The sequence below is a fragment of the Mytilus californianus genome, unplaced genomic scaffold (genome assembly GCF_021869535.1).
Source record: "Mytilus californianus isolate M0D057914Y unplaced genomic scaffold, xbMytCali1.0.p SCAF_11, whole genome shotgun sequence".
NCBI lineage: Eukaryota > Metazoa > Mollusca > Bivalvia > Mytilida > Mytilidae > Mytilus > Mytilus californianus.
The window spans coordinates 7009355-7036091 of NW_026262593.1; the positions used below are offsets into that span (position 1 = coordinate 7009355).

General features: G+C 32.1%; 1 protein-coding gene across 6 annotated transcripts; it reads left to right on the forward strand.

Annotated features, from left to right (window-relative positions):
- Positions 1-4193: 4193 nt before the first annotated feature.
- Positions 4194-25948, forward strand: LOC127719461 (uncharacterized). Of its 6 annotated transcripts, XM_052225570.1 has the most exons (14): positions 4200-4401; positions 5298-5348; positions 9664-9700; positions 11373-11442; positions 11879-12034; positions 13409-13570; positions 14130-14202; positions 14859-14932; positions 15306-15360; positions 15634-15737; positions 16485-17018; positions 17848-17892; positions 18270-18326; positions 21522-25948. In XM_052225570.1, the coding sequence occupies exons 4-14, from the start codon at positions 11379-11381 to the stop codon at positions 21710-21712; spliced, it is 1515 nt and encodes a 504-aa protein (XP_052081530.1). In that variant the 5' UTR covers positions 4200-4401; positions 5298-5348; positions 9664-9700; positions 11373-11378; the 3' UTR covers positions 21713-25948. The 6 variants fall into 6 exon arrangements, with proteins under 6 accessions (XP_052081532.1, XP_052081531.1, XP_052081529.1 ...); XM_052225572.1 differs by lacking the exon at positions 9664-9700 and having other exon boundaries at positions 4194-4401; positions 18294-18336; XM_052225571.1 differs by lacking the exon at positions 9664-9700 and having other exon boundaries at positions 4195-4401; positions 18270-18336.
- The last annotated feature ends 789 nt before the right edge of the window (positions 25949-26737 follow it).

The window sequence follows — 26737 nt, forward strand, 5'->3', positions numbered from 1 at the left end:
AGTTCAAAATTGGGAAGCTGAAATCATCTCTTTTGTCGTAAAGTTTTGTTTTCAACCGACCCTCATTGTCAATTTCTAGATGTAAGTCAAGATATGAGGCAGTCTAAACTGTATCTGTTGTATCCTTTTTCTCTAGTTCGATGGGATAGATGCGTTCAACATAGTCACCAAATTTTGAATTATTTAGTGAGAGAACATCATTTATATAGCGGAAAGTAAAGTTAAAGGATACTGCTAGCTTCTTTTCTTTCTTCCTAAGAAGTTCCTGTATGAAGTCAGCCTCATAAGAACAAAGGATCAAGTCGGCAAGAAGAGGGGCACAGTTGGTTCCCATGGGTTGCCGATAGTTTGTTGAAATACACGTCCTCCAAACGTAACAAATATGTTGTCAGTAAAGAAATCAAGCATCTTGATAATGTCAGTTTCAGAAAAAAAAATTGTTAGAATCAGGATGATTTTTTACAAAGTAGGATTTATCCCTCCCTAAGACAAGATACGTGTATCTACGTTGGCAATTCTTTTCTATGAAACAAAGCAATACTATCTCTTTCAATTTGTCTTTTAGTTTGGAATGGGGAATACTTGTGTAAAGTGTAGAAAAGTCAAATGTTTTACTACTGTTGCAAGATGAAAGAGTCTTAGATTGTATGTACTCTAAAAGATCTTTGGAATTTTTAAGTATCCCCATCTGATTCACGCCACCTATAGAAAAGGCAGTTTCACAATAACAGTCCTTTTGCATACATTTATAAAGAGTGCCAAGAATGTCTATTAGACAGCTATTTATCAAACATCACACGGAAAGTTATGAACCATTACAAGTCAACGCCTTCAAAAAACTCGTCAGGTAAAGCTCTTGGATGACAAAATGTAGAAAAAATCAAATTTGTACTAAATCAATACATTGAAAACATTTATGACAAATTGTTCAACAAGATAATACTTAGTGATTACTATGGAAACTGCGCTACTATCAATGTAATTATACTATCCACCAACAAACAAGCGACAGGTATACGTAATGAACATCTTCATCTCATTAAAGAGACTTCAACTAAACACATAGTGTATACTCAAGGATGAAAACATTTCTAAACTATACTTAAACAATACATGAATAACAATTATGACAGACAGTGCAAACGACACCTACTTACTTGAAAGTATATATCTCCCAGTTGATACGATATTCCAGGGCTTGTATTTCCTATCATGATTTCCTTGATAGAGGGTTGTTGCTCGCAGGGAATCTATTAAACCAATAATTCCAAGTGGTGAAGTTGAAATCATCCCTTCGTAAGTTTTACGGACACCATGACGAGTTGGTAGACTGCTATGGAATATCCGTTTCACGGATGATAGCGGATATGTTCCTAATGTCGTATCTACAACCACGTTCCTTTTTCCCGAATGTGACCTACCGAATTAGACTTATTACCAGGTTTGTATTAACATGAGCAAAGTCGGGACGGATGCCACATGGGGAGCAGGATCTGCTTACCCTTCCGGAGCACCTGAGATCACCCCCAGTTCGGGTTCGTGTTGCTCATTCTTTAGTGTTCTATGCTGTGTTTTGTGTACTATTGTTTGTCTGTTGGTCTTCTCAGCCATGACGTTGTCAGTTTATTTTAGACTTATGAGTGTGAATGTCCCTCTGGTATCGTTCGTTTCTCTTTTAAAACGTTCGCATGTTGCTTCTGAAGGCTCCCGAACTGCGCATTCATTGAGAAAAACATTTTTATTTCAGTTATTCAAGATATTAGTTTGTCTGGAAAGACAAAATAATCATGTACTAGTTTTGCAATTAATTCGCCGTGTTACAATTCATAGTGGGATACCATCCGGAAATCATATTTTTTGATAATTTAGTATCTACAAAAGTCCCATCAGTGACGCCCGCATTAAAATATGGTAAAAGGTCAAATAAGATACGAAGTTGCATAGCATTGAGAAGGTTTTGCCAAAAACTACGATATATTCCTGATAAGACTGACTTGACTTTTGACATGTTGATCCAAACATTTAGAGGAGTCTTCAACTTCCTTATATCTTCCATCTGCATAAGTTTCGTTCTTAAATAGCAAGTGAAACTCAAGCTACAATCCGTTAACATGTATTCCACAAACAAGTTTTTTTACGTTACAGTGACCTTTTCCCATTTTCGACCTATTTACCCATAATTCATTAGACCTCTTCCCTTATCCTATATCTTTAACTATCTAAGTTGCTTTCCATGCAAACAAGGAATACTTAAGTTCTCATCCGGAAACACATGAGTTTTAAATCACTTGCTACAAAGGTGAGTAATGGTCATGCAACTGTGGCAAAAGGACAATGCAAAATATATTCTTAAGAATGCAAATAAACAATGGGGAGATATGCAAGTGATTATTGAAGTAAGAAGAAACCGATGTGTTGCAAATTTGCTTTCACATAAACACATCGAAATCCAATAAAAATATCCATCAGTGTTAAGTTGACCTTGTAGACCAAACCGATAATAATGTACTGTTAAGCAAGGTTTTTTCCTTTTCATTTGAAATAATAATTTAAATAAGTACTACACTGTCGACTTTAGCATGTCATTTGTAAAGTTTTAAAATCGTGAGATTTTAATTATATTTTTATTATTCCAGCTCTGAAAAGCAGATGTTACACTAAAGAGGAAATGATCAGTTATCTGGAAAACTTTAATTTTGAAAGGTCTTCATATAAACAATTTTAATAATATGAGCGGCCAAAACAGATAGGAACCTGTTGTTCAGTGGTTGTCGTTTGTTGGTGTGGTTCATAGGTGGTTATCGTTTCTCCTTTTTTATATATATTAGATTGGTTTTCCTGTTTGAATTGTTTTACACTAGTCATTTTCGGGCCCTGTATAGCTTGTTGCTCGGTGTGAGCCAAGCTCTGTCTAGGAGGCCGTACTTTGACCTATAATTGTTAACTTTTTATACATTGTGACTTGGATGGAGAGTTGTCACATTGGCACTCATATCACATCTTCTTATTGATATTAAACGCACTGGTGCAATTTGAACACTACGTATATATTTTTTCGTTTGGCGTTATATAAGTTCATGAATAAAGATCGTTGTATAATCATGGTCCATGAGTGGTCATGGGGGTTAATCACATGTGTTAAGTGTTTCGTAAAATGTAAACATAAAAGACAATTGTACATATTTTTGCATCAATTCTGACCAAAGAGGTATATAGGGGTACATGAACTATAACGTTGGTGTTTTCCATTTTTTCAAAACGTTTTGAAATAGAAAATATCATAAAAAGTATTTTTCAATACGCCTTTATACATTACTTTCCTTGTTTCATAAAGGTTGTATAGAGAAAGCGACAAACGATTGATTAGAATGAAAATTTGAAGACAGAATCTTAAGAAAATAATGTACCGTGATTGCGTTTGAAATACTTTTTTTTTATTAATAATGAAATATAGATCATCGTCTTTCCTTTGTTACTGAATACAATTGTGTAAATGAACAGTATGAAATTAAATATTCGGAGTAATTCTACCTCATAAGTTAAGTTTTACAATAAAGAAATTACAAAAAAAAAAAGACTGAACAACACCTATATATATTATTTGCAAAAAATGTAGACGAGATCTTATAAATACTTCATATTTATTTTTAAAAAAAGGCCGATGATACAAAGATGATATTCAAATAGTCCTGATAAATTGACAACCCAATATATGACAAAACACAAAGGACGACGAAAAGAGAAACAAGTACACAAACGCTATATAAAAAACATAAGACTCAGCAACACGAATCCCACCAAAAGAATGGGGTTATCCCAAATGCATCGGGGGTAAGTATATCCCACATCCACTAGTTACATCCGTCTAGTTTCTCATGGAGAGTAAAAATCGGGTGATGAGTCTCATTCGGTGATGTCACAATCGTTCAAAAGAAGATGGGATTGTTGTTCGAACATATCCATGGTTTTATGTGACTCATATATCCCATGAAGGTCCGCAAACTCGTCCAGGCGTCCGTTAACCCTTGGTTCAATAGCTTCCTTGTAAGCAGCAACCCCCAATGGGCGAACTTGCATTTGAATATTCGGTTACATTTTAATAATAGAATTTATATTCGTCTTTAAACAAGAGAAGAAATTAGACAACATGTGTTAATCTCAACTTCAAAATGGTTTAATCAAAAAGGTTGTCACTTAATTACAGGTAAAGAAAGATGTTAAAACAGCTTTAACTAAACAACACTAATGATGTGAAAATACAGTAGTGACTGTGTAAGGGGATTTTTCTAAATAGTTCCTCGACAGTACATACAAATCTACCCACGTATGGTATCAGTATTACATGTAGGTGAAGTGCCGGACATTATTGTCCAAATGCATCTGTATAATATTCATTAGGAGGTAGGTGTATGTATTTTTTTATAGCAGGGAAATATGGTGTTAATATAATATAAATCATTAAGTAATTATGTATTTAATTTAAAATGAAAATCAGTTTTAAAAGCTGAATATCTCACTGTTTAACATTCTTTTATTATATGAATAAATAATATAAGTGTTTCCTTATATAGAAAATGGTGGATTAAACCTGGTTTTATAGCTAGCTAAAACTCTCACTTGTATGACAGTCTCATACAATTCCATTATATTGACAACAATGGTTGAACAAAACAAACAGACATAATAGGTAAAAATGTCAAAAATATGAAGGAACATTACTACATTGCTTGTTTCATCTTCCTGCAGTTAACGATTTTAATTTAAATTCTATAAATATAATTTGTATATATTTGTACATTTGTACAGATTTGAATCATCAAGGGAAAAGTAACTCCAATGTTTTGATACTGACCCTACGGACATAGTACATGTTCATAATTTTCTAAGTTATAAATTTTCTTAAATTTAGGGGTTGAAATTCAACGCAAAAGTACTGGTAACAATATTTACTTTGATTCAGCAATTCTTCACTTCTAAAATGAATTTCTCATCAGTAGTGCTCGAAATATACGAAAATGTTTGGATTTTTTTTTCTAGTGTTTCCATATATTTTATATATCTAACATAAAAAAAAACTTAAGGTGTAAACAGTGCCCACTTAAGTTCGGTCTGAGAAATTCGAATTTTATTTTGTATTTTTATATTTGATCATGAAAGAGTAAAAACAAAACCCGAATATTATATTTTTCTGTGCGTGTGTGAGTCTGTGTGTTTATGTTTGTTTTGGATTTTTTGTGATCTTGGTTACTGTCTCATTTACGTCCTACACACGTCTGCATATTTTTGTTATTTTGTAGGTCGATATAATCATGCTTGGTGTTCTTGTTTTTGTCTTTGCCATATACCATGTGAGTATTTATAGACACATATCTTGATGAAACAGTTGACACATTCCTATGTTACATGTTAAGTCTTATTTCTCTGATGAGCTTCATTGGAACACAAATTGTATACAAGTATTACACCGTTTAATGCCGGTCTGTATGCGAAATATTTTATTTTGGCATAATTTTCTGTTCATAATATTTAAATTGTCTGAAATCAATGTTATTTTCACTGAATTATACGGTGTGTTAACACGGCCTTTCTGTTAACAAACTTAACATTTATTTAGGTCGTTTGAGTAAGACGGCATATATAGCCTTATCTAATATAATCTGTATAATTATATACTCATCATAATTGCCAGGCTAAACATTATGTACACAACGAGTGTTTTGTTTACAAAAGCATCAATAGCGATGCTCGAATAACAAACTGTGAAAAGGCCAAATAAATTACAAAGTTGAATAACATTGAGGACCCATAATTCCGAAAGGTCTTCCAAATACTATAAACATTAGTTTAAATGGAAAAGTAATGACAAATGAAGATCTGAAAGAGGATTATAATTTGATTTTTTCTTCTTTCTGTCTCCATTATCTTATAACATTGGATGAAAGATAATAATCTGATTAAGATAGAATATAAGATCACGAATATTTTGATGATTTTTTTGTTTTATCGCAAAAACAATTGAAAATAGTTTTAGTTTAAGTCTTTTGTTTCATCATTGTTACTGACAACTTATACTCAATCTGATCAGGTACACAGGGAAATTTCACTCAAATCAATGTCACGTGAATTCAAATTCATGTGAATCTCACGTGAATTTCACCTCAAACGAGCTTATACGTAAAACTCACGTGAAATCAGTTCATGTGAGTTTCACGTGAATCATATGTGAAACTCACATGAATTTTTTTCACGTGAAATTCAAGTGAATTTTTAAAATAAAGTAATTCAAATAACATCTAAATTTTCAAATTAAATTAAAATCATGCAAAATACCAATTTTGTTTTTGTAAAGTTCAAGTGAAAAATTTAAAGTCAGATTCATGTGAATCTCAATTCACGTGAAATTCACATGAAAATGTTCACGTGAGTTTCATGTATAAGCTCTTTTGAGGTGAAACGGAACAAACGGTCACAGCTTACAAAGTTCTGACTTGGAACAGCCATTTTGCGAAGAAAGTATATATATATATCTACTTATATCAGCTATCTGTTAATTAATATCTTACATACTTATTGAAGTTTGTTAAGAATAAAATAAGAAAATAACATGCTATTTACTTTGTATTGTTTAACTAACAGTATACACCCATTTCACTTTCTACAAAATTCAATCATTTAAAAAATCATGTAAACTGACAAAAGATTAAATCATGTGAATCAATGAGATCAAGCTATTTAATGATAATATGGTATTGTAATGTTTAGAACATTTATTTATGATAAAAAAAAAACAATTGCAAGGAGCTCTTAGTACGTTTTTATTGAACAGTTTATATCATATATATACAAATATACTAGGATCAAAATTCATTCGTCTTTCCTTAAACAGAAAGGGTTGTCATTATCAGAGAGTGCGACTCCGTCCTACAGGCTTTCCCCCAAACAGAGGAGTCTTCCGAGTTTAGCCAGCTTGTATCCGGTCCATTATAACGTTAAATATGTATGCAGTATAGTGTTCTTCAATTGTGTTTGCTTTATGAGAATTTACTATATGTATTAAATGTCAATGTACCCTTTTTGGTTTTGTTCGTTTATTTTATTTTTGTAAAGAAAATCGGCCAATTACAACAATGTTCTTCTTTTTCCTTTAAACCCATGGTAGGATTGCCTTATGATCTTCATAGGGATGACTCTTGTATGTTCCACATTAATTCATATAAGGCGTCCTCTATAAATCTCTAAAACATATGACTTGACAACTTGTTAATAGATAAAATGTACGATTACAATTTTTGTTCTATCGAAAAGGAAGAATTGACAATTGATAAAGTTTACGTTTCCTCATTGTCACTGAACACTTGTTCTTAATCTGATCTTCTGGTGTGAAGTATACAAAACTACGTCCCATTAGCATTGTAATTTTACTAAGTGTGAATATATATCTACTTAATAAAACTATCCAATAAACAACATTTAACATACTTATTGTAGTTTGTAAAGATTCAAAACATACCAACCATTATTTTAAGTTTATTAGAATGTTCTATTTTTGATCAGATGCCAATGTACCCTTTGTTTGTCTTGTTTGTTTTTTTTTATAAAGAAAATCGTCCAATGAGAAGAATATAACTCGTTTTTCTGTGACCCCTGACCGGATTCACTTACTGTCTTCAAAGGGGTGACCCCTGTATGTTCCAAATTAATTCATATAAGCTACCCTTTATAAACCTTCTAAAATATGACTTGACAACTTGTTACAAGATAAAGTGTATAATTACATGAATAACGAATAATTTGTTTTTTATTATTTTTTATTAGAAAGGAAGAATTGAAAATTGGTGTAGTTTACGTTTCCTTGTTGTTATTGAAAACTTGTACTCAATCTGATCTTCAGGGGTATACTTTACAAAACTACGTCCCATTAGCATTGTAGTTTCACTAAGAGTGAATATTTGTCTACTTCATTTAATTATCTAATAATCATAATTTGACATACTTTTTATAGTCTGTTAAGAAAATTAACAAGCTATTTACTTTGTGCTTTTTAACTTACATACTACACTCATTTTAAGATCAATTTAAAATTTCTACACAATCCAGTAATTCATATCAATGTTGATGTCAGCATAAATAACGTGAATCAATCAAATAGTGAACATTAGACAAATAAAATTCACACCATTATAAACTATTTAAGCATCGTGCAACTTGGTTATTTTTATTTTTTTGATAAGAGCTTTTCGTTAATAATATGGTATCGTAATGTGTATAACACCAATTTCAGATAACAAAACGACAAGGAATCTTCGCAAGATTTTATTGAACAGTTTAGATCATATATGTACACATATAGTAGTATTACTCATTTGTCTTTCCTTGAAACAGAACAAGCTGTCATTACTACAGAGTTCGATTTTCAGGTTTTACTCCAAACAGAATAGTCAGCTATTATAACGTCAATCTTAACGTTGAAATTGTACGCAGTGAAGTGTCCTTCCGTTGTTCTAACTTTATTAGAATTTATTTTATTTTATAAGATGCCAATGTACCCTTTGTTGTTCTTGTTTGTTTGTTTTATTAAGAAAATTGGCCAATAAGAAGAACATTACTCGGTTTCTTTTAAACCTCTCGTCGGATTCACTTATTGTTTTTATAGAGGTGACCCTGCATGTTCCAAATTACTTCATATAAGTTTCCTTCCATGAACCTCTATAACATGGGACTTTCATTTTCTTCCAAAAATTGAAAACAATATGATGCTATTTCAAGCATGACACATAAAGTGATAAGTTCTAAAGGGGATATTAGTTGCCATACTTATAACCATCGTCTTAAATTTTCAAATTGATTCATATCATACTGAAATACTTTCCAGAATTGCAAATATTCCATCGGAAACAATAAACAAGTCAAAAATTGTATCAGTATTGTGTACATATTTCATGACTAGACGACATTTATCTTTCCATGTGTCCTTTAAACTATCAATTAGAAATCCAAAGATTCTTGATAGTCATTAGACCCAATAGATATACAATTTTGAAATTAAATAGACAGGCAAGCAGGTACAATAATACAATGACTTTTTGTAAGTCTTATTATCAATATTTTTCACCGAATCAGTCGAGGAAATGTTTTTTTTCAACAAGTCTACCTTGTTTCCCTTTTCAATTTTGACATTCTCTAAATTTTTAACTAATGAACATGCTGAGCACATACGCAACCCGTGTCAAACTTGAAATAAAAGATCGCATGTATACGGACCTTAATGAAGTCTATCATTGTCTTACCAGACTAAAATATATCAGCGATGTTTTTATAGTGAATAAGATTATAACACAATGTTGACTGCGGTATCCCTATTTTTGACTTTTTTTTCCTATTATGTCTGTTTGTTTTGTTCACACATCGTTGTCAATATAATGAAATTTCATGAGACTGTCATACAAGTGAGATGTTTAGCTAGCTATAAAACCAGGTTTAATCCACCATTTTTTACATAAGAAAATGCCTGTATCAAGTCAGGAATGTGACAGTTGTTATCCATTCTTTTGATGTGTTTGAGCTTTTGATTTTGCCATTTGATTAAGGACTTTCCGTTTTAAATTTTCTTCGGAGCTCGGTATTTTTGTTATTTTCCCTTAATTTTTTTTCTTAATTTAATAGAATTGGACCTAACTGGCTGCTAAAGTCAATTACTGAGGTATGAACCCAATATAATTCCTTAATCTTAATCTTAGTAAATGTCCTTTCATGATTCCAGAAGCATAGTCGTATTATCTGAAAATCTAAAGAGTATCGTGACAATCTAAATGAGTCTATCAGGAATGTACAACAGCATTTCAAGTGGTGTTTTTTTTTTTTTATCTATTTTTGGTGAGGGACAGCAAAGATCGGTGGTAAATTTTAGATAAGGAACCCCATCACATATCAGGAATTCTAGATACAACTTGTACGTCCCTTTCACATGAGCGTTAACTTCAATCATATTTCTAAATGTAGTTATTTCATAAATATAAGTTTGAATCTCTCAATATAATATCAAGAATTGATTGATCATAACAATGATTTTGTTCATCAACTTTCTACATAATTCATTAATGCGGTGTAGCTCACGATTTTTTGTTATTGTCGAACTGGTTTTTCAATTTAGCTCATTAGACTTTGGAGTCACGTGACGAATACTATAGACAATGAAAACAATGTCGACAACAGGTCTCAGTCTATTTTGAATGTACAGTCTACCTTCATCGCTTGTTTATTCAATTCCTTATATATTATTTTTCATTTTCTCATCAAAGTCTAAACTCATGCAAATGCTGTAGATGCTTTTGTTTTATGGAAACGGTTTGGTTCATTTGAATAGAAATTTTTTTTACCAAAGCGGAAAAGAAATAACTTGTCTGAGGTGTATATATTATCTGCAAGGAAGTTAGTCTTAAATAGACATGGACAATTTCTTACAGAAAACCCTAAAACATTATTTTTAATCAAAATTGTTTACATATTCTGGAATTTATTAAGTTCGTATTATTCATATTAAATGTAAAAATGCAACGGCGTCTGATCCAATTTCTCATTGATGTTGTTTAGTCTGCGAATATGTACGTCCTAGATCGTTGATCTTTCTTGTTATTGATAATAATCAATTTCAGATTTCTTTTCGATACGGTTTTTACTTTTGTTCGAGTTGTCTTTTTATGTCAACCGATTTTACGTAAAGGCATGCAGGAATATCAAAAACATGCGCTGTATATGATCGATTTGTAAAATGATTAATGAACAATATTGTTTTCTTCAAACGTTCTATTGTAATTGGTTCAGTTGAACACATAAAATGAAAGTAAAAGTGTAATCAAAGTCTTTAACATCTGTTAGATATTTTCCAAGAAAAAGAATTCTTGTGTTTACATTTTGAATAAGAATATCCTTCAGTTTTGACACAAGTAGTGATTGCTACAATTGATTTCAACGTGTAGCTCTGTCCATGGTTAAGCACTTTCACAGACTTTGGCATCAAAAGTGCGTAAAAATTACATTTGCAAATAAACGCAAAATAAATGCTTGTTCGTATCAGGCATAAACCATTTGCAATAACAACCTTTACAATATAACTATATGCTCTTCATTTCGAACCATGCTTAGTTCAAACAATATTTTATTTTTCATAAGTGCACAAATTACAATTATCCAAAAGAAATACAGGGATTCTGAAACAAAAAGAACTTATATAAATCCGTCTCCCTTGTGAGCCATGCTTCGTAAAAATGTTCTTTTGGTATTATAGACGCATTGTAGACGATGAAATGTCATTTAGAATTTGCCAGATATATTTAATCGTTAATGTATGAAAGCTTTTGTTTCTTTTGTTCAAGGTTTCGATGAGCCATATATATTACAAACAGCTTAACAGATATTGTTTTCCTTACTATGATTGTGAGCCAGGTACGTGATATATGCAGTGCATGTGTAAAACACATTCAAAGAGTCAGTATATTGTTTTATAATTTTTTATCGCATTGTAATGATAACAAAATAGGCAAATGATACCAAAGTGGTAATAAAACTCAGAAATCGGAAACGAACTGACAATGCCATGGCAAAAAACCACCAAAAGACAATCAACTACACTTAAACACTACAAAGAAAACTAAAACTGAGCAACACAAACCCCCAAAAACCAAGCTCCGGAAGACTAGGCAAGTCAGTAAGACTTATTTATTCATCATACCGTATCTTACTCTCTCTTTCTTCCCTTTCCATTTTTTGTGTAAATATGAAGAAAAAAGAGGTAATAAATAAAGACAGTTACTGTTTTACTTTTCTTTCTGAAAATGAAACGATATCAAGATGATAAATTCAATGTTTTTCTTATTTATAGAAAATGAAATACAACCATGTACAGTGAACTCTACTCGTGATTTATGTAGACCTTGTGTTGATGGAATGGTCCAGCCAGATCTCATATCATCTTCAGTGAAGGGCAGTACAAGTGATACTGCATGTTTCAGACCTGAAAATGATTGTCTAGCGCAAGGTATAATCATAAATTACAAATTTAAAAATCCAGAAACCGTCGTGTTGACTGATTATTGGAGATTCATTTATAATATTTGATATCGACATCAACTCCTGAAATACAGCAAGGTTATTTTTCAATAATTGTTAACGAAGACTAAATATTAAGGCTAGACCTAATGTGGGTTGGTATAATCACTCAAGAATTAGTCGACATCATAAGTTTTATGAAAGATTAACTTGAGTAAAATTTGTATTGCTACTTTGCATCCGGTAAAAGTATTTAAAAACAAATCATGAAAATTGAAAACTTCCGTGTATATCTCTTATATTTTAGTGTTAGCTTATAAAATAAAAAATTTCAACGAAAACGTCCGAAGTTTATAAATCATGTCCCTTCATATTTTGTTATCTGCATATAGACTCATCATAGATAGCAGGATATAATATGATTAACACCTGCCAGATGTCCTTGAGAACAAACTGATCATTCTGGATGTTGCAATTTTACCGTGTCAAACACTGTTTTCGATGTATGTTATCTGTGGTAATTTGTTTCAATTTCTTAAACTATATGTTGTATACCCGTCCATTTTACCGATCTGTAACGTGGATTATCGAACTTTTTTATGAATGTTGCCATGAAAACCAAACCAGCAATATTTTTTAAGAAGTTTATATACATAAAAGATATTAAAATGTGATAATCAGTTAGAAGACCCCGTGATTTGTACATTTATAATCAGCATAATTAGGCATGATATGACTTTTGATTTAACGATTTAATATACTAATGTGAGCAAGTTTGTATGTAAGAATCTTTTGATCTCTAAACATTGCATTTTTATACAGGTGAAATGAAATACCATCGTGGGGCATACTATTTTATCAGATATGTTACTTCATTGTTCATATTACTGATGACAACTGATATTCGCATTTCTCCTCATAAAGCCAAATTACGTTGACTTTCAATTCCGTTTTCAAAGGCCTAACTATCCACATTTTACAAATGAAATGGGCGAACTATCAGTTTAAAATTATTTTTTTAACATCATGAAAGATCATATATTACAATTGACTCACATTATCGTATCTACATCTGGCAATTTTAAAGAACGGGATGGACTCGCTAAACAACATTCAAGATCTTTAAGGAATGTAGAAATATAACAGAACAAATATAGTACACCCAGATGGAACGTATGAACATTTCTTATTGATGAACGTAATGGGGCGGAAAAGGAATTTGTAATCGAAACAAGCAGTCTGTACGTGTACCTAGTTTTAGGACTATTTAAGATAATTCTGCCAAGAAAATACAAATCTATACACGCAAATAATACACGAGTACCAGAATTACATGTTTTAGTTTCAGTTCTTTTTTTTACAGATATCACAAACAAACGAAATTGGAACAATGCTGATAGAGGTTTATGTGACAGTCTACATGGTTGCAAGTGCAAAACAATAGCATGCTTCTACGGAGATCCCTGCTTATGTGACGAAAAAAGAGATGGCTGCCAACCTGGAACAACATTAAACGAAGCCGGAGGTATTCAATAAGTTGTATACTTATCGTTGAACTTGGTTTATTTGGTGAATTTTAAGCAAAACGACTGGTCATCATATTAGAATGTTCAGAATTTACTGTGCGTCCGCAGCGCTTTGCTGGATTTACCTTCATCAGGAACGCTCAATTCCAAATATTTGAAAGTAAAGGATGTATAAGAACCTAAACAGTTGAAGAGCTATACTACCAAAAAGGACCTAAAAAACTAAGGTCAACTTTGCCTGAGGGAACATTTAAACGGAAAATTTTAGAAAGGTTTGTTATAAATCGTGTCAGTACCGAAGTTCTGACTACTGAGCTGATGTTACCCTTTAAATATCAGTCCTTTTGAGATCCAGGGAAATGCGTCAAAAAATGTAAGTAAATGAGGCAAAGCAGATTCATAAAATTGTTACATATTATTCGAAAGCATCAGAAACCAAATATGTCTGGAGAATATGACCTAAAAAACATAAAACATGAAATATTTATTGTTGTATATGAACGTGTATTAGCTATATATCATGGATTTTACCTCCATGCAAATTTTCTCAAATTTTAGAATGCATTCCCTGTCCAAATGGTACATATAAGAATGACAACGGCTGTGGTCCTTGTCGACATTTGCAAAGAAGGTTTGTAATATAGAAACTTATAATCTAAAAATTGTTAACGCGGATTCCTTGATATGGTAGGTGCGTGCGATATTATCCTGCGTCTGAAACCTGTTTCAATGAATTTTTCCCATCTTTTATCTATCTACTTGACCGACATAAATCATGGTCTGGAGACCATAACATTCCATAGCTGTGTAGTCTTTCGTATTTGTTTTTAACTATTGCACTTGTTATACGAATGTTTTGCATTACTTTCTAGCGTTTTTGCATTTCAAACAACACAACTCTATTCATATGAATGAAAAGAAATGTGGAGTATGCGTCAATGAGTGAGCATGCTAACGACAACTTTTGTGGATCGTCCAACGAACTGATTCTTTACAATTACGGTGTTGTGGTTTACTTAACCATTATAACTGTATCGATGAAATAGTCAACCAACTGTACTTTGTTGATAAATATTTCAAAGGAAACGATCCACCAATCTTACTCTGTTAAGAAATCTTTAATATGAACATTCAACAAATATTACTATCTGGATGAAGACCTTACGCGAAATTGTCAACCAATATTACTCTGTTGCAGAATTTTCTCATTTGCTTTATAAATTGTACAAAACATTTCCGGTTTGTTTTAGTCAAGTTTGACAATTCATCTCGTTGGATTCATTTCAGTAATCACATTGTCAATCCTACTACACAGAACGCTCGTATAGTTAGCACTTACATATCTTTACCATCACCTGCACGTATGTATAATTCAATCATTTTGCGTTGAGTCAAATTCATATATGACTTTTGTCTGTACGTGTATATGACTGTTCTAATATATATGTCGTGATTACTGGCATGCTTGTAACATATATAAGCAACTATTTTGAATTGTTTCAACAACTTGGAATGTGTATGCATTGCATTTTTCGTTTTTAGTTGCAACGTAGTACAATTGCATGTATTCCACTTCCATAAGAAGTTTATATTGTTGAGAAATTATCATTCATAGCTATAACTGTTTTAAAACGTTTTATTCGTAAATTTTTTTTAATTGATGTTTCTGTTTTCACATCACTAAAATTTATTTGTCATTTTTGCATTCATATACATATATAATCATCATTACAGATGTTCAGATGAATCCAAATAGACCGGAAGAAAATAATAATCTTTTGGTAATTTTGTAAGTATACACAATTTTTACAATTTACTTTACATATAGTCCATTGCAATAAAAGCAAGGATTTTTAACGATAAAAAATTTGTCCATTATAAATATGTACCGAAGAGTGTAGTCCATTATTGAATTTCTGGTCTGTTCGTCTATTTTGCCACAGTGTTGTTGGTCTACCGTCAGCTTATGGTTTTTATTCCCTAATGGAATCTACTTTCTTATTATTCCTGTTGTTGTTTCTACGAACATTTTATTAACTTAGGAATTGACCATATTTTACAGTATCGTTGCCCTTAGCGTGCTGATCATATTATTATCTATGGTTACTATAGCGATTTGCTTCAAAAGATCCGGCTTTGTTCTTGCAGGGATCTGTTGGACACATGGTAAGTCAAATAGAATGTTTTATGACACTGGAATATCTTCCTACATTGATCGAATAGTTTCACATATTTATAGAACAGTAATTATATTTTGTAAACATAATTGTAGTCTACGTTGAGTAAATGAGTTTTTTTATGATCTATTATAAGCAAAAATTCAAAATCAATAACTCGTTTGCATTCAAAAGACATTTCGTTATGCAATCTCAAGCATAGAATTATGTGATATAATTTCTTATCACTGAGTAAACGAAGACAAAGAGTTTTTTAATGCACCGTATCTTGAACCTTGCAAACAAAACAATTAAAGACGTAATCCGAGAAAAAAGGACGATATAATCAAAGAAAAACGTGGCCAAAAGACAAACAATTGTTCACAAAAAATAATCATTAAGCAACACGTTAAAGACTATCATTCCCAAACACCATAAAATACATGAAGTTGCTTCGGAAAAGTATTAAGGTTATCTTCATTTTTTTAATTCCAGAGACAAGTTTTAGTCTATTATAAAGCATCATACAATAGCAAATTTGTCTCTTGTCTTATGCATTCCCTATCTCATTTTTTTAATCCGATTTTAATTGATTGATAGAAGCGAACAGACATTGAAGAATAAAATTTATCAACATGTAAGATTGAAGAGACAATAAATACAAACAATACATCATAACTATTTCCCAAAGGTTAGAGAAATATGTGGGTCTTGACATTCTTTTAATGTTACAACATTTTCTATTATTTCCTGTAAGGGAGAGGACAACCAGACAGCACAGATCATATACACATCGAACCTTTGATTAAAGTTGCGAATCAAGATGACAATGTAACAATTCGAAAGACAGAAGGTCGAAATATAACTGATAATCCGGGTGGTCAACCTCAATGGCATTATCCATCGCATAATTTTAAAAGCGGGACACAGGCAGATGTCATGTCTATTTCAAACGAATCTGGTTTTCATGAGGGAAATGGCATAATTGCAGCAGTAAATGGCAAATGTGAAAATTGTAAAAAGTCAACAGATTCAACATCGAATTATTACAACACGTATCGTCAAGCTTTAAAGCAGCAATTAACAGACGTTAATGAATTACCGACAAATGCGAAAACTAGTGGCAAAAAAGACATGAAAATTGAAAAGAAATTGAAAAATAAAATGCAGAAACCATTATCAATTGATATACCAACAATGAACCCCAATGACAGTTTTAATGTTTCTGACACATGCAGTCCAGTCACAACAGACTCTGAACCTCATACTCTTTGGACAGGAATTGGTCAAGGTATATTTTTCTTTTATGTATTTTAATTGGCTGTAAAACTGGTGTGAAAATTTTTTTAGTAAATTAAAATATAAAATGTTGAAATGACTTATTTATGTTACCTATATTAATGTTACATATCGTGAGGTACATGACATTGAGTCAGCAACCAATAGACACAATCATTAATCTTTATATTTATTTCTAGTTGTTCAGTAGGGAATTTTGTTAGTATATTAAGAATTAAGAATCTCAACACAAAATTACCACAATCGTATCAGCTTACATTCACATTTTACTCTTATTGTAAAAAAGACCGACACTGTCGATGTCATTTGCTGTGCCGAAAATATATGCAATGTAAAATTATCGTATTGGTATATATCTCTTGTCAGTGTCGCTGCACAAATTAGTTGGTTTCTATTCTGAGATTCTTATATATGTATATGCCATTAAATGTTCATCGATCTGTATTTGAACATTTTGTGAATTTGCATTGATAAACGAATCAACCAATGTCATAACCTGTGTTTTAGCGACAAATATATTTCATTTTCTCAAATCATGAAGGAATTTAAATTTAAAAGTTAAATTATAACAAAATACGTGAAAGAGGGCAAAAGATGTCCGAAAAACAAATCTTTGTTACATTGTTTTAGCTAAAATCCTAAAAGGAAATATTTGTTGTCTTATTAGATTTTATATTTTTAAGGTCTTATACTAGTATAAGAATTATTTAAATTACCCGATAATATTCTATTATTCTATTTGTAGACCAGATAAACTAACTACATCTTTTTTGCAGTAACACATTTCACTTAATTCAAGCCTAATTTTTATCTAATTACAGCACATCAAAGTGATACCAGTGGCTATCAAACTCAATATAATGAGGGTGAGTGTATCACTATGTAACATAATTAGCCTTATTCTTTGTTGTGTTCATATACTGATACGATTCAGAGCAACTAAATGTTTCAAATGTAAATCTTATCAAAGGCATTTCAACCGATGTTCAAATATCATAAATCGTTTAACAAGACAAATCAAGGTAACAATTAAAAACTGAGGTAATTGCATGAACTTCAAAAGAAACAAGGCCTGATGCGTTGACATTAATCTGCAACTAATTAAGTTAAGTATTGTACTATTCAAATTGAAAACTATCACAAAAATTAAGGATTTATGGTTCATTTTTATGTATATTGCTGCCTTTTTTGTATATCTTAAAATATACATGCTTACTAATCTTATTTTGTTAATATTTTATAGAAACTTTGCCTTCGACTTTTGCAGCTTCCGGGGACTACATGTCTATGAATGTGTCTAGTAAGTATACGTAAGTATACTAGCTTCAAGTGTTAGCTCATGTTTCATATTTTGAAATGTAGAATACTGGTACATAATGTGTTGTTCTGGCAGAAGATAGAATGTTTATTTAACTATTTACTGGAAACCATTTTTTTTGGCTGCACAGTTCATCTCAATAATGCCAAATGTATTTTGACATGACTAAGGACATCAAACTTTCACAGATATATATCAAAAACTGTATACATGCAAATACATTTCAGCCATTGAATACACTGTGAACACATATAAATGAGAACCTTTCTTTTAACTGCAAAAGTTTAATTCGTTCTCATACTATAACAGTAACACAAAAGACGACGAAAAGACAAACTATATATAAGAAGATGCGGTATGAGTGCCAATGAGACAACTCTCCATCCATAGATATAAGAAGATGTGGTATGAGTGCCAATGAGACAACTCTCCATCCAATAGATATAAGAAGATGTGGTATGAGTGCCAATGAGACAACTCTCCATCCAATAGATATAAGAAGATGTGGTATGAGTGCCAATGAGACAACTCTGCATCAAATAGATATAAGAAGATGTGGTATGAGTGCCAATGAGACAACTCTCCATCCAATAGATATAAGAAGATGTGGTATAAGTGCCAATGAGACAACTCTCCATCCAATAGATATAAGAAGATGTGGTATGAGTGCCAATGAGACAACTCTCCATCCAATAGATATAAGAAGATGTGGTATGAGTGCCAATGAGACAACTCTCCATCCAATAGATATAAGAAGATGTGGTATGAGTGCCAATGAGACAACTCTCCATCCAATAGATATAAGAAGATGTGGTATGAGTGCCAATGAGACAACTCTCCATCCAATAGATATAAGAAGATGGGGTATGAGTGCCAATGAGACAACTCTCCATCCAAGTCACTATGTATAAAAGGTAAACAATTATAGGTAAAAGTACGGCCTTCAACACGGAGCCTTGGCTCAAACCGAACATCAAGCTATCAAGGGCCCCAAAAATTACTAGTGTAAAACCATTCAAACTGGAAAACCAACGGTCTTATCTTGTAAAAAACGAGAAACTAGTCCACAAAACATTACTCTCACGGAAAAGCTAAAGACTGAGCAACACAACCCCCAAAAAACACTTGGGTGATCTCATGTACTGCGGAAGTGTAAGCAGATCTTGCTGAATATATGACATTCGATACACTGCAATACATCAATGACTAAATGAAGAAATATAAACAACTACAGATCAACGTACGGCCTTCAACAAATTCCATACAGTATAGTGAGCTCAGGGATGGCAACGTGTGTAACAAATCAAAAAAAGCAAAACAGTCTGATTTATACTTTAAGAATACTAGTAAACAAATAATACTTATGGCAGACAGCAAATATTGACAACCACTGCATTACAGATACAAGTCGTGAATATAAACATTCGCATAAAGAACGCGGCAACGATATGTAATGCTTTTGAACATTTACTGTAACTTAAATGATTATTAAATTCAAATTGGTAGGTAATATGAACTTAAGGAATAGTTATTTGACGGACAGAATCAATAATTGACAGGAAAACAAGGCGGTAATCAAACATTATACACCCGTGCGAGACCCTCGTTCATTATACACCCGTGCGAGACCCTCGTTCATTATACACCCGTGCGAGACCCTCGTTGGTATTTAAGGTATTTTTAAACCAGCGATGAAAATCAGACATTCTATTCGTAATAGAAATAGACAAAAGAACCAGTTGTTTTTTATTGTGACACTACTGTCACAAGTTATTGTGAGGAATTGGGCGCTTTCAAACATGTTTAATCCCACCACATTTCATATGTTCTTGTTCCAAGTCATGAAACTGTAATTCAGTGGTTGTCGTTAGTTGCCGTCTGTCATATTTGTTTCTCGTTTCTTGTTCTGTCATAAATCAGGTCGTTGGGTTTGTTTTTTTTTTCGTTTAAAGTGTTCCATATTTAGTCATGTCGGGGACTTTTATAGCTGACCATACTGTATTACACTAATAAATGAATTTCAGTCTTAAACGATCTTTTTGATCTTAACATCATCTGACAATTGTGAACAATAAAATATTCAGTCTTGTATTTCGGCTAATTTTTAGACTTTTCCTCTGCAGTAAATTCAGTACTGTTCAGAAAATTCATTTGCAGTCAATTTAGTACTCTTCAGTAGCTTTTCAGACAACTCCGGATAATGATGCTGTATACAGGTCAATAACAACTACAGAATATACAACTAATTAGATGTGGTATGATTACCAATGAGGCAACTCTCCACAAGAGACCAAATGACATAGAAGTTAACAACTATAGGTCAGCGTACGGCCTTTAACAATGAGCAAAACTCATATTAAATAGTCAGCTATAAAAGGTCCCGAAATGACAAATGTAAATTAATTCAACGAGAAAACTAACGGCCTGATTTAAGTACAAAAAAATTAACGAAAAACAAATATGATAAACAGCAACAAACGACAACCACTGAATTACAGGCTCTTGGCTTGGAACAGGCACATACATAATGTGTCGGGGTTAGAAATAGTCTGAACATAGACTGAAAATATCTTAATTGACTAAACAGTAATGTAATTGTTTATGAAACAAGAAAACTATGTGCGTCAAATCACATAATTTACACAAATGTTGGGTTAACCTTCTAGATCAAACTGGAAAATGTACTGCTAGTCAAGTTCTCTCCCTTTCCTCCTGAAATAACTACAATATACTGCACTCTCGACGATCGTTGATTAAGGTAACAATAGTGTACCGATGTTCGAATCTCAATAAATCGTTTAAGGAGACACACCAAAGTAACAGGCAAAAACTAACAAAACTCAAACAGATGGTAGACCGAGTGTGTTGACAGGGTAAGCGTCATGATATTCAGTCAAAATGCTCGGGAATAGGACACAATCGGTAAAATTTAAGATTAGATGACTATTTCTAGACTTCGAAAACATGTCGCAAAGTGAGGTGAGGTGTATCACTAACATGTCTTATCGGTCATTCAATCCGTAATATTGACTGTAAAACATTTACATAGTGTCGATCTCAGTCGTTCGTCCTCATTACTTTGTTGGAGCAGTTTTTGTTGAAGGAGACAACCTGAAACATAACAATATAACAATTTTAGTATCATTAGATTGTAAATGGAGTTTTTTTTTATTCCAGCACTAAGCAGTAGAAGTGACACTAATGAGACGATACTCAGTAATCTGGAAAACTATGTTTTTGAAATCAAAGGTATTAATATGAACACTTTTAATAGCATGAACGATCAATCAGAAACAGAAATGAAACATTGTGGTCAAAATAGCATTGACAGTGGAGTGTCTTTAACATACAAACATCCAGGTATATAAAAAGAAACAAATAGATATACCAAGAAGATATCATAAGGAGAGGACACAGAGCCAATAGCTATAGTATTCTTCAGTGTTCATTTATGGCAGTTTTATCTGATTACTATCATCCACTTTGAACTCAGATTAAGTCGAATAAAATGTATGATTTTGATCGTGCATACCAAACGCGTGCTTCTATTCTGTATTGAAATGATTCGTTTGAGATTCCAAACAAAGGATGTGGTTACATGTAAAGTAAATAATTTACAAGTAACCATACAAAATTGTGTTTGAAATGTAGACCGTGCAATATTTATTATTATGTAAGAACTGTATAAAATGAAATTGAGAATGGAAATGGGGAATATGTCAAAGAGACAACAACCCGACCAAAGAGCAGATAACAGCCGAAGGCCACCAATGGGTCTTCAACGCAGCGAGAAAATCCCGCACCCGGAGGTGGTTATCAGAGATTTCAACCCTCCCCCTATACCTCTAGCCAATGTAGAATAAAGAAACACATAGCGATACGCATAGTAAAACTAGTTTAAAAGAAGTCCGAGTCCGATGTCAAAATAGGTAACAAAAGAAACTAAGCAAAATGACAATGAAACATAAATTAACAAAGGACTACTAGCAGTTACTGACATGCCAGCTCCAGACCTCAATTAAACTGATTGAAAGATTATGTATTCATCATATGAAAATCAGGTACAATACCTCCCGTTAGGGGTATAGTATCATATCATTATAAAATATATGAGAAGAACATAACCCGTATCATGCCAACAACTATGTTTAGAATAAATGTGTTTATTTCCGATGCAAAGACCATATGAGTGAATCAATATTAATACCAAAATATGCAATCCTTAATGATCTGACAACAGTATCGTAACTATATCCCTTCCGAATAAGTCTGTTTAAAGGTTTGGTTAGCTTTTGAGGTGAATGCCGACAATTTTGTGCTTTGTATTTTTATTACCATAAAATATTGGATGTGAAATACCTGAACGTATAAGATGTCTGCATGTTGATTTATATTTACGAATGATGTCCTTGTACGGATGATAAAAATTTAGTAAATGTTTTGACTAGTTTGTGATATCGAAAACCCTGGTGTAATAATTTTTTCAGTAAAACAGGGATTTCTTTCGTTGAAATCAAATACGTTGTTACATACACGAGCGAATCGAACAAGTTGATATATAACACCATAAGATGGTGACACGGGAACGTCACCATCTAAAAATGGATAATTAACCATAGGAAATGAAAAATCGTCTCTTATATCATAAATTTTGATATTAAGCTTCCCGTTTAAGATATAGATATCAAGATCCAGAAAAGGGCAGTGTTCATTGTTAGTATTAGCTTTATTTAAAGTCAGTTCGGCAGGAGAAATCTCTTAAGTGTACACACTGAAGTCGTCATTATTGAGAGCCAATATATCATCTAAATATCTAAAAGAGTTATTAAATTTTTGAATCAGATGTTGTTTCGATGTGTCTTTGTTGATTTTAGTCATAAATTGTAACTCAAAACAATACAGAAACAGGTCCGCAATAAGTGGTGCACAGTTAGTTCTCATGGGAATCCCGATAACCTGACGATAAACGGAATCTCTATAGCGAACAAAAATGTTCTTTAGTATGTATATAGGTTTTGTTATCTACTGATGCATTCATAAACAATGTGGTCATAAACAATGTATTCATAATTAATGTGTTCATAAACAGTGTGTTCATAATCAATGTGTTTATAAACAATGTGTTCATAATCGATGTGATCATAAACAAAGTGTTCATAATCAATTTGTTCAAAAACAATGTGACCATAATTAATGAGTTCATAAACAATGTATTCATAATCAATATGTTCATAAACAATGTGTTCATAATCAATGTGTTCATAAACAATGTATTCATTATCAATGTGTTCATAAACATGTGTTCGTTATCAATGTGTTCATACGCAATGTGTTCATCAATAATGTGTTCCTAATTTCTTTTAACTGTACTTTGCTAATTTTTTGGTCAAATTAAATGCATGAAACATATAATACCATACGTATAAAAAAGAAGATGTGGTAAAATTGCCAATGAGACAACTCTCCACAAGAGACCAAATGACACAGAAATTAACAAATATAGGTCACCGTACGGCCTTCAACAATAAGCAAAGCCCATGCCGCATAGTCAGCTATAAAAGGCCCCCAAATGACAAATGTAAAACAATTCAAACAAAAAAACTAAAAGCCTAATTTATGTACAAAATAATGAACGAAAAACAAATAAATATCGGGTTTTTACCCATCGATATCATAAGATATCAGCTGCGAGCCAGAGTGAGCGCATCGAATAAGAAAAGAAGATTCACATTGTGTCGAGTGGCTGATATTTTACGATATCTCTACATAGAAAACTGGACAATCTGTGTATCGTTCTATTATTGTTTTTTTACAGTTTTAAAACACTTTTTGTTGTGAAGTTTTTCAAATTGTATTGCATGTGGACCAGTTAGCGAATCGTAAATGTGTTGCAATCTTAATTTTTGAAACAATACGAACATTCCTAAATGTATTTTATTCTAAAAAAAAACAAGAGAAAATTGGTATCCGGAAGCATACTTGTCGTTGTAAGCGATGAGGGATGTATAAATACCCTGTTTTTCTGCTTTGTATCGATCTGATGAGTTAAGCCTTTTTCAACTGATTTTTATCGGTTATTCATATGTTGTGCTGTTACACCACTGTCCCAGGTTAGGGGAGGGTTGAGCGCTCACAAACATATTTAACCCCGCCACATTCTTTATGTGCCTGTCCAAAGTCAGGAGCCTGTAGTTCAGTGGTTGTCGTTGGTTTATGTCTGTCATATTTGTTTTTCGTAAATTGTTTTAAATTAGTCAGTTTTCTCAATTGAAATGTTTCATATTTTTTATGTCGGGGCCTTTTAAAGCCGAAAATACGGTATGGGTTTTTCTCATTGATGTTGGCCTTTCGGTTGCCTATAATTGCTTAAATTAACTTTATTTGAACTTTGGTGGATAGTTGTCTCATTGGCAATCATACCTCATCTTCTTATTTCTATATTTAAGTCGTAGTCTAATTGTTTTCTTCTAATCGCAATGCTGTTTACGCTGACATTAGGAGGATGTATGATAAGAGCCATTATTTGGTCCTTGAGATTGCAAAAAGAATGTAAAATTACTTGAGCCTTTCAAAATCATATATAAATTGTATTGATAAATGAACAGGTTAATATATAATCTAGACAGTTCAGTGCAGAAAGGTCATTTGTGATAGCATAAACATTTTTTGGAATATTTGACCTTATATGACCCTTTTACATATAGTTTTCGTAAAAACCGATATGAGCAACAGCCCTTCCAAAACAAATATTTTAAACATTAACATCTGTGTAAAATACATACTGTAGAAAAATATATTTTCGGGTAAAGCTGTTGCTCATATAAAAAAATTAATGTCAAAATCGCAAAATAAGGCTAATTTAGCAGTTTATGCAGTTTTGCACTTAATTCAATAAGTTTGAGGCCCTAAATGCAAATATACAAGACAAAATTCTAAAATACAAATATTGGTAGTCCGACAGACTAATGTCTAATCTAAAAGATGCTAATTGGTAGATAATTCTTCTTAGTTATCAAAATCAAGGGACCAAAATTTGCCTTTTCATACCTTTCCCTTCATTTGGTATTAACTTGAAATAAGAGTTTTCATTTCTGAGATAAAGATCTAATATAAATTCACTTGAAAAAATACAAAAACTGCTATTTATATTTGAGAATAAGAAGATAAATTCACACGTTCTAAATATGTTAAAAATATATAATTTGATTTCATTTTCGAATGCATTGTAAACAAATGTTGTTTTTTTGAATCAGTAATCTCATTGTTTGAATATAACCAATAAATACGTTGTTCCTTTGTATTGCAGGATTTCTGTCTCGACATAATACAACAGATTCCTACTTCCCGTTAAACAATGAAATATCCTTTGAACTTCCTTTTAGAAGGACGTGTTTTTTTATGGCATACTGCTTAACCCTTATAATTTGTCACGCCTAACTAATTTCCTTTTATGTATATTTTCAAATTGTTGAGTTTGTATTAACGTGCATGTACACAAGTCAGCGAATGCGACGGCACAAGGTCAACAGATTTGAAAAATAAGATAAAGGATTAATTAATTTAGATTTTAAGTGTTTGCTTGAGAAAAACATGTTACTTGTTGATGTTTCTTTTATTCCTTTTATTTCCTTCTGACTTGTGCATGATGACAAACTATGATGTATAATAGTAATATTTTTTATTAAGGTACAGTATTCGACAATCGGTTGATACAATAACAGTTTGTCAAAATTGATCAAACGATAGCATCAATTGGAATTATTGAACATCAATTGTCAATACATTCAAAATACTCTATCATAACATTTGATAACATTGACATTGATTGAACAACAAATTTCAGCTAAATCAACTCAAGAAAATGTTACAGGACCTCTATTGTTATGATTGATACGATTGATCACAATTGATTACCAGCTGTCAATTCACTCAATTCAGTAAAATGTGCCAACACTCAATCATTACGATATATACGATTGATCAAGATTGATTACCAAACATCAACTCAATAATAAAAATACAAACACTAGATTTTTACATTCGATACGATTGAACACTAGAATCTATCGTTTAATTGGTCAACTCTTGAACGAAGGTAACTATTGAATACGATCGATAAGATCGTGAATTATGAAAACGAGAAGAGACAGTTGACTGTTACATACCCCCATTCAAACCAATACAATCTTACAGCTATCACCTCGTATATTGTCAGTCACAGAATTTTCAAACCAGTTCGCATTGGAAAAGATGAAAAGGAGAAAAGATCCTTTCTAAAACAATCCCTTGCCAACAAAGGTTTCGAAGCCAGCAACTTGTGCAATATCCTTCATCATAAATCAGTTCACTGGAAAATACCTGCCTATTTTAAATATCAGTTTGTACCTATCATT

What these genes read in the sequence shown, in the direction of transcription:
- LOC127719461 (XM_052225568.1), top strand. Translation starts at nt 5,310, where the DNA reads ATGCTTGGTGTTCTTGTTTTTGTCTTTGCCATATACCAT. An exon ending in ATCTTTACCATCACCTGCAC is followed by an intron (nt 14,933 to 15,305) that starts GTATGTATAATT and finishes TCATCATTACAG; the next exon opens with ATGTTCAGATGAATCCAAAT. An exon ending in AGGGATCTGTTGGACACATG is followed by an intron (nt 15,738 to 16,484) that starts GTAAGTCAAATA and finishes ATTTCCTGTAAG; the next exon opens with GGAGAGGACAACCAGACAGC.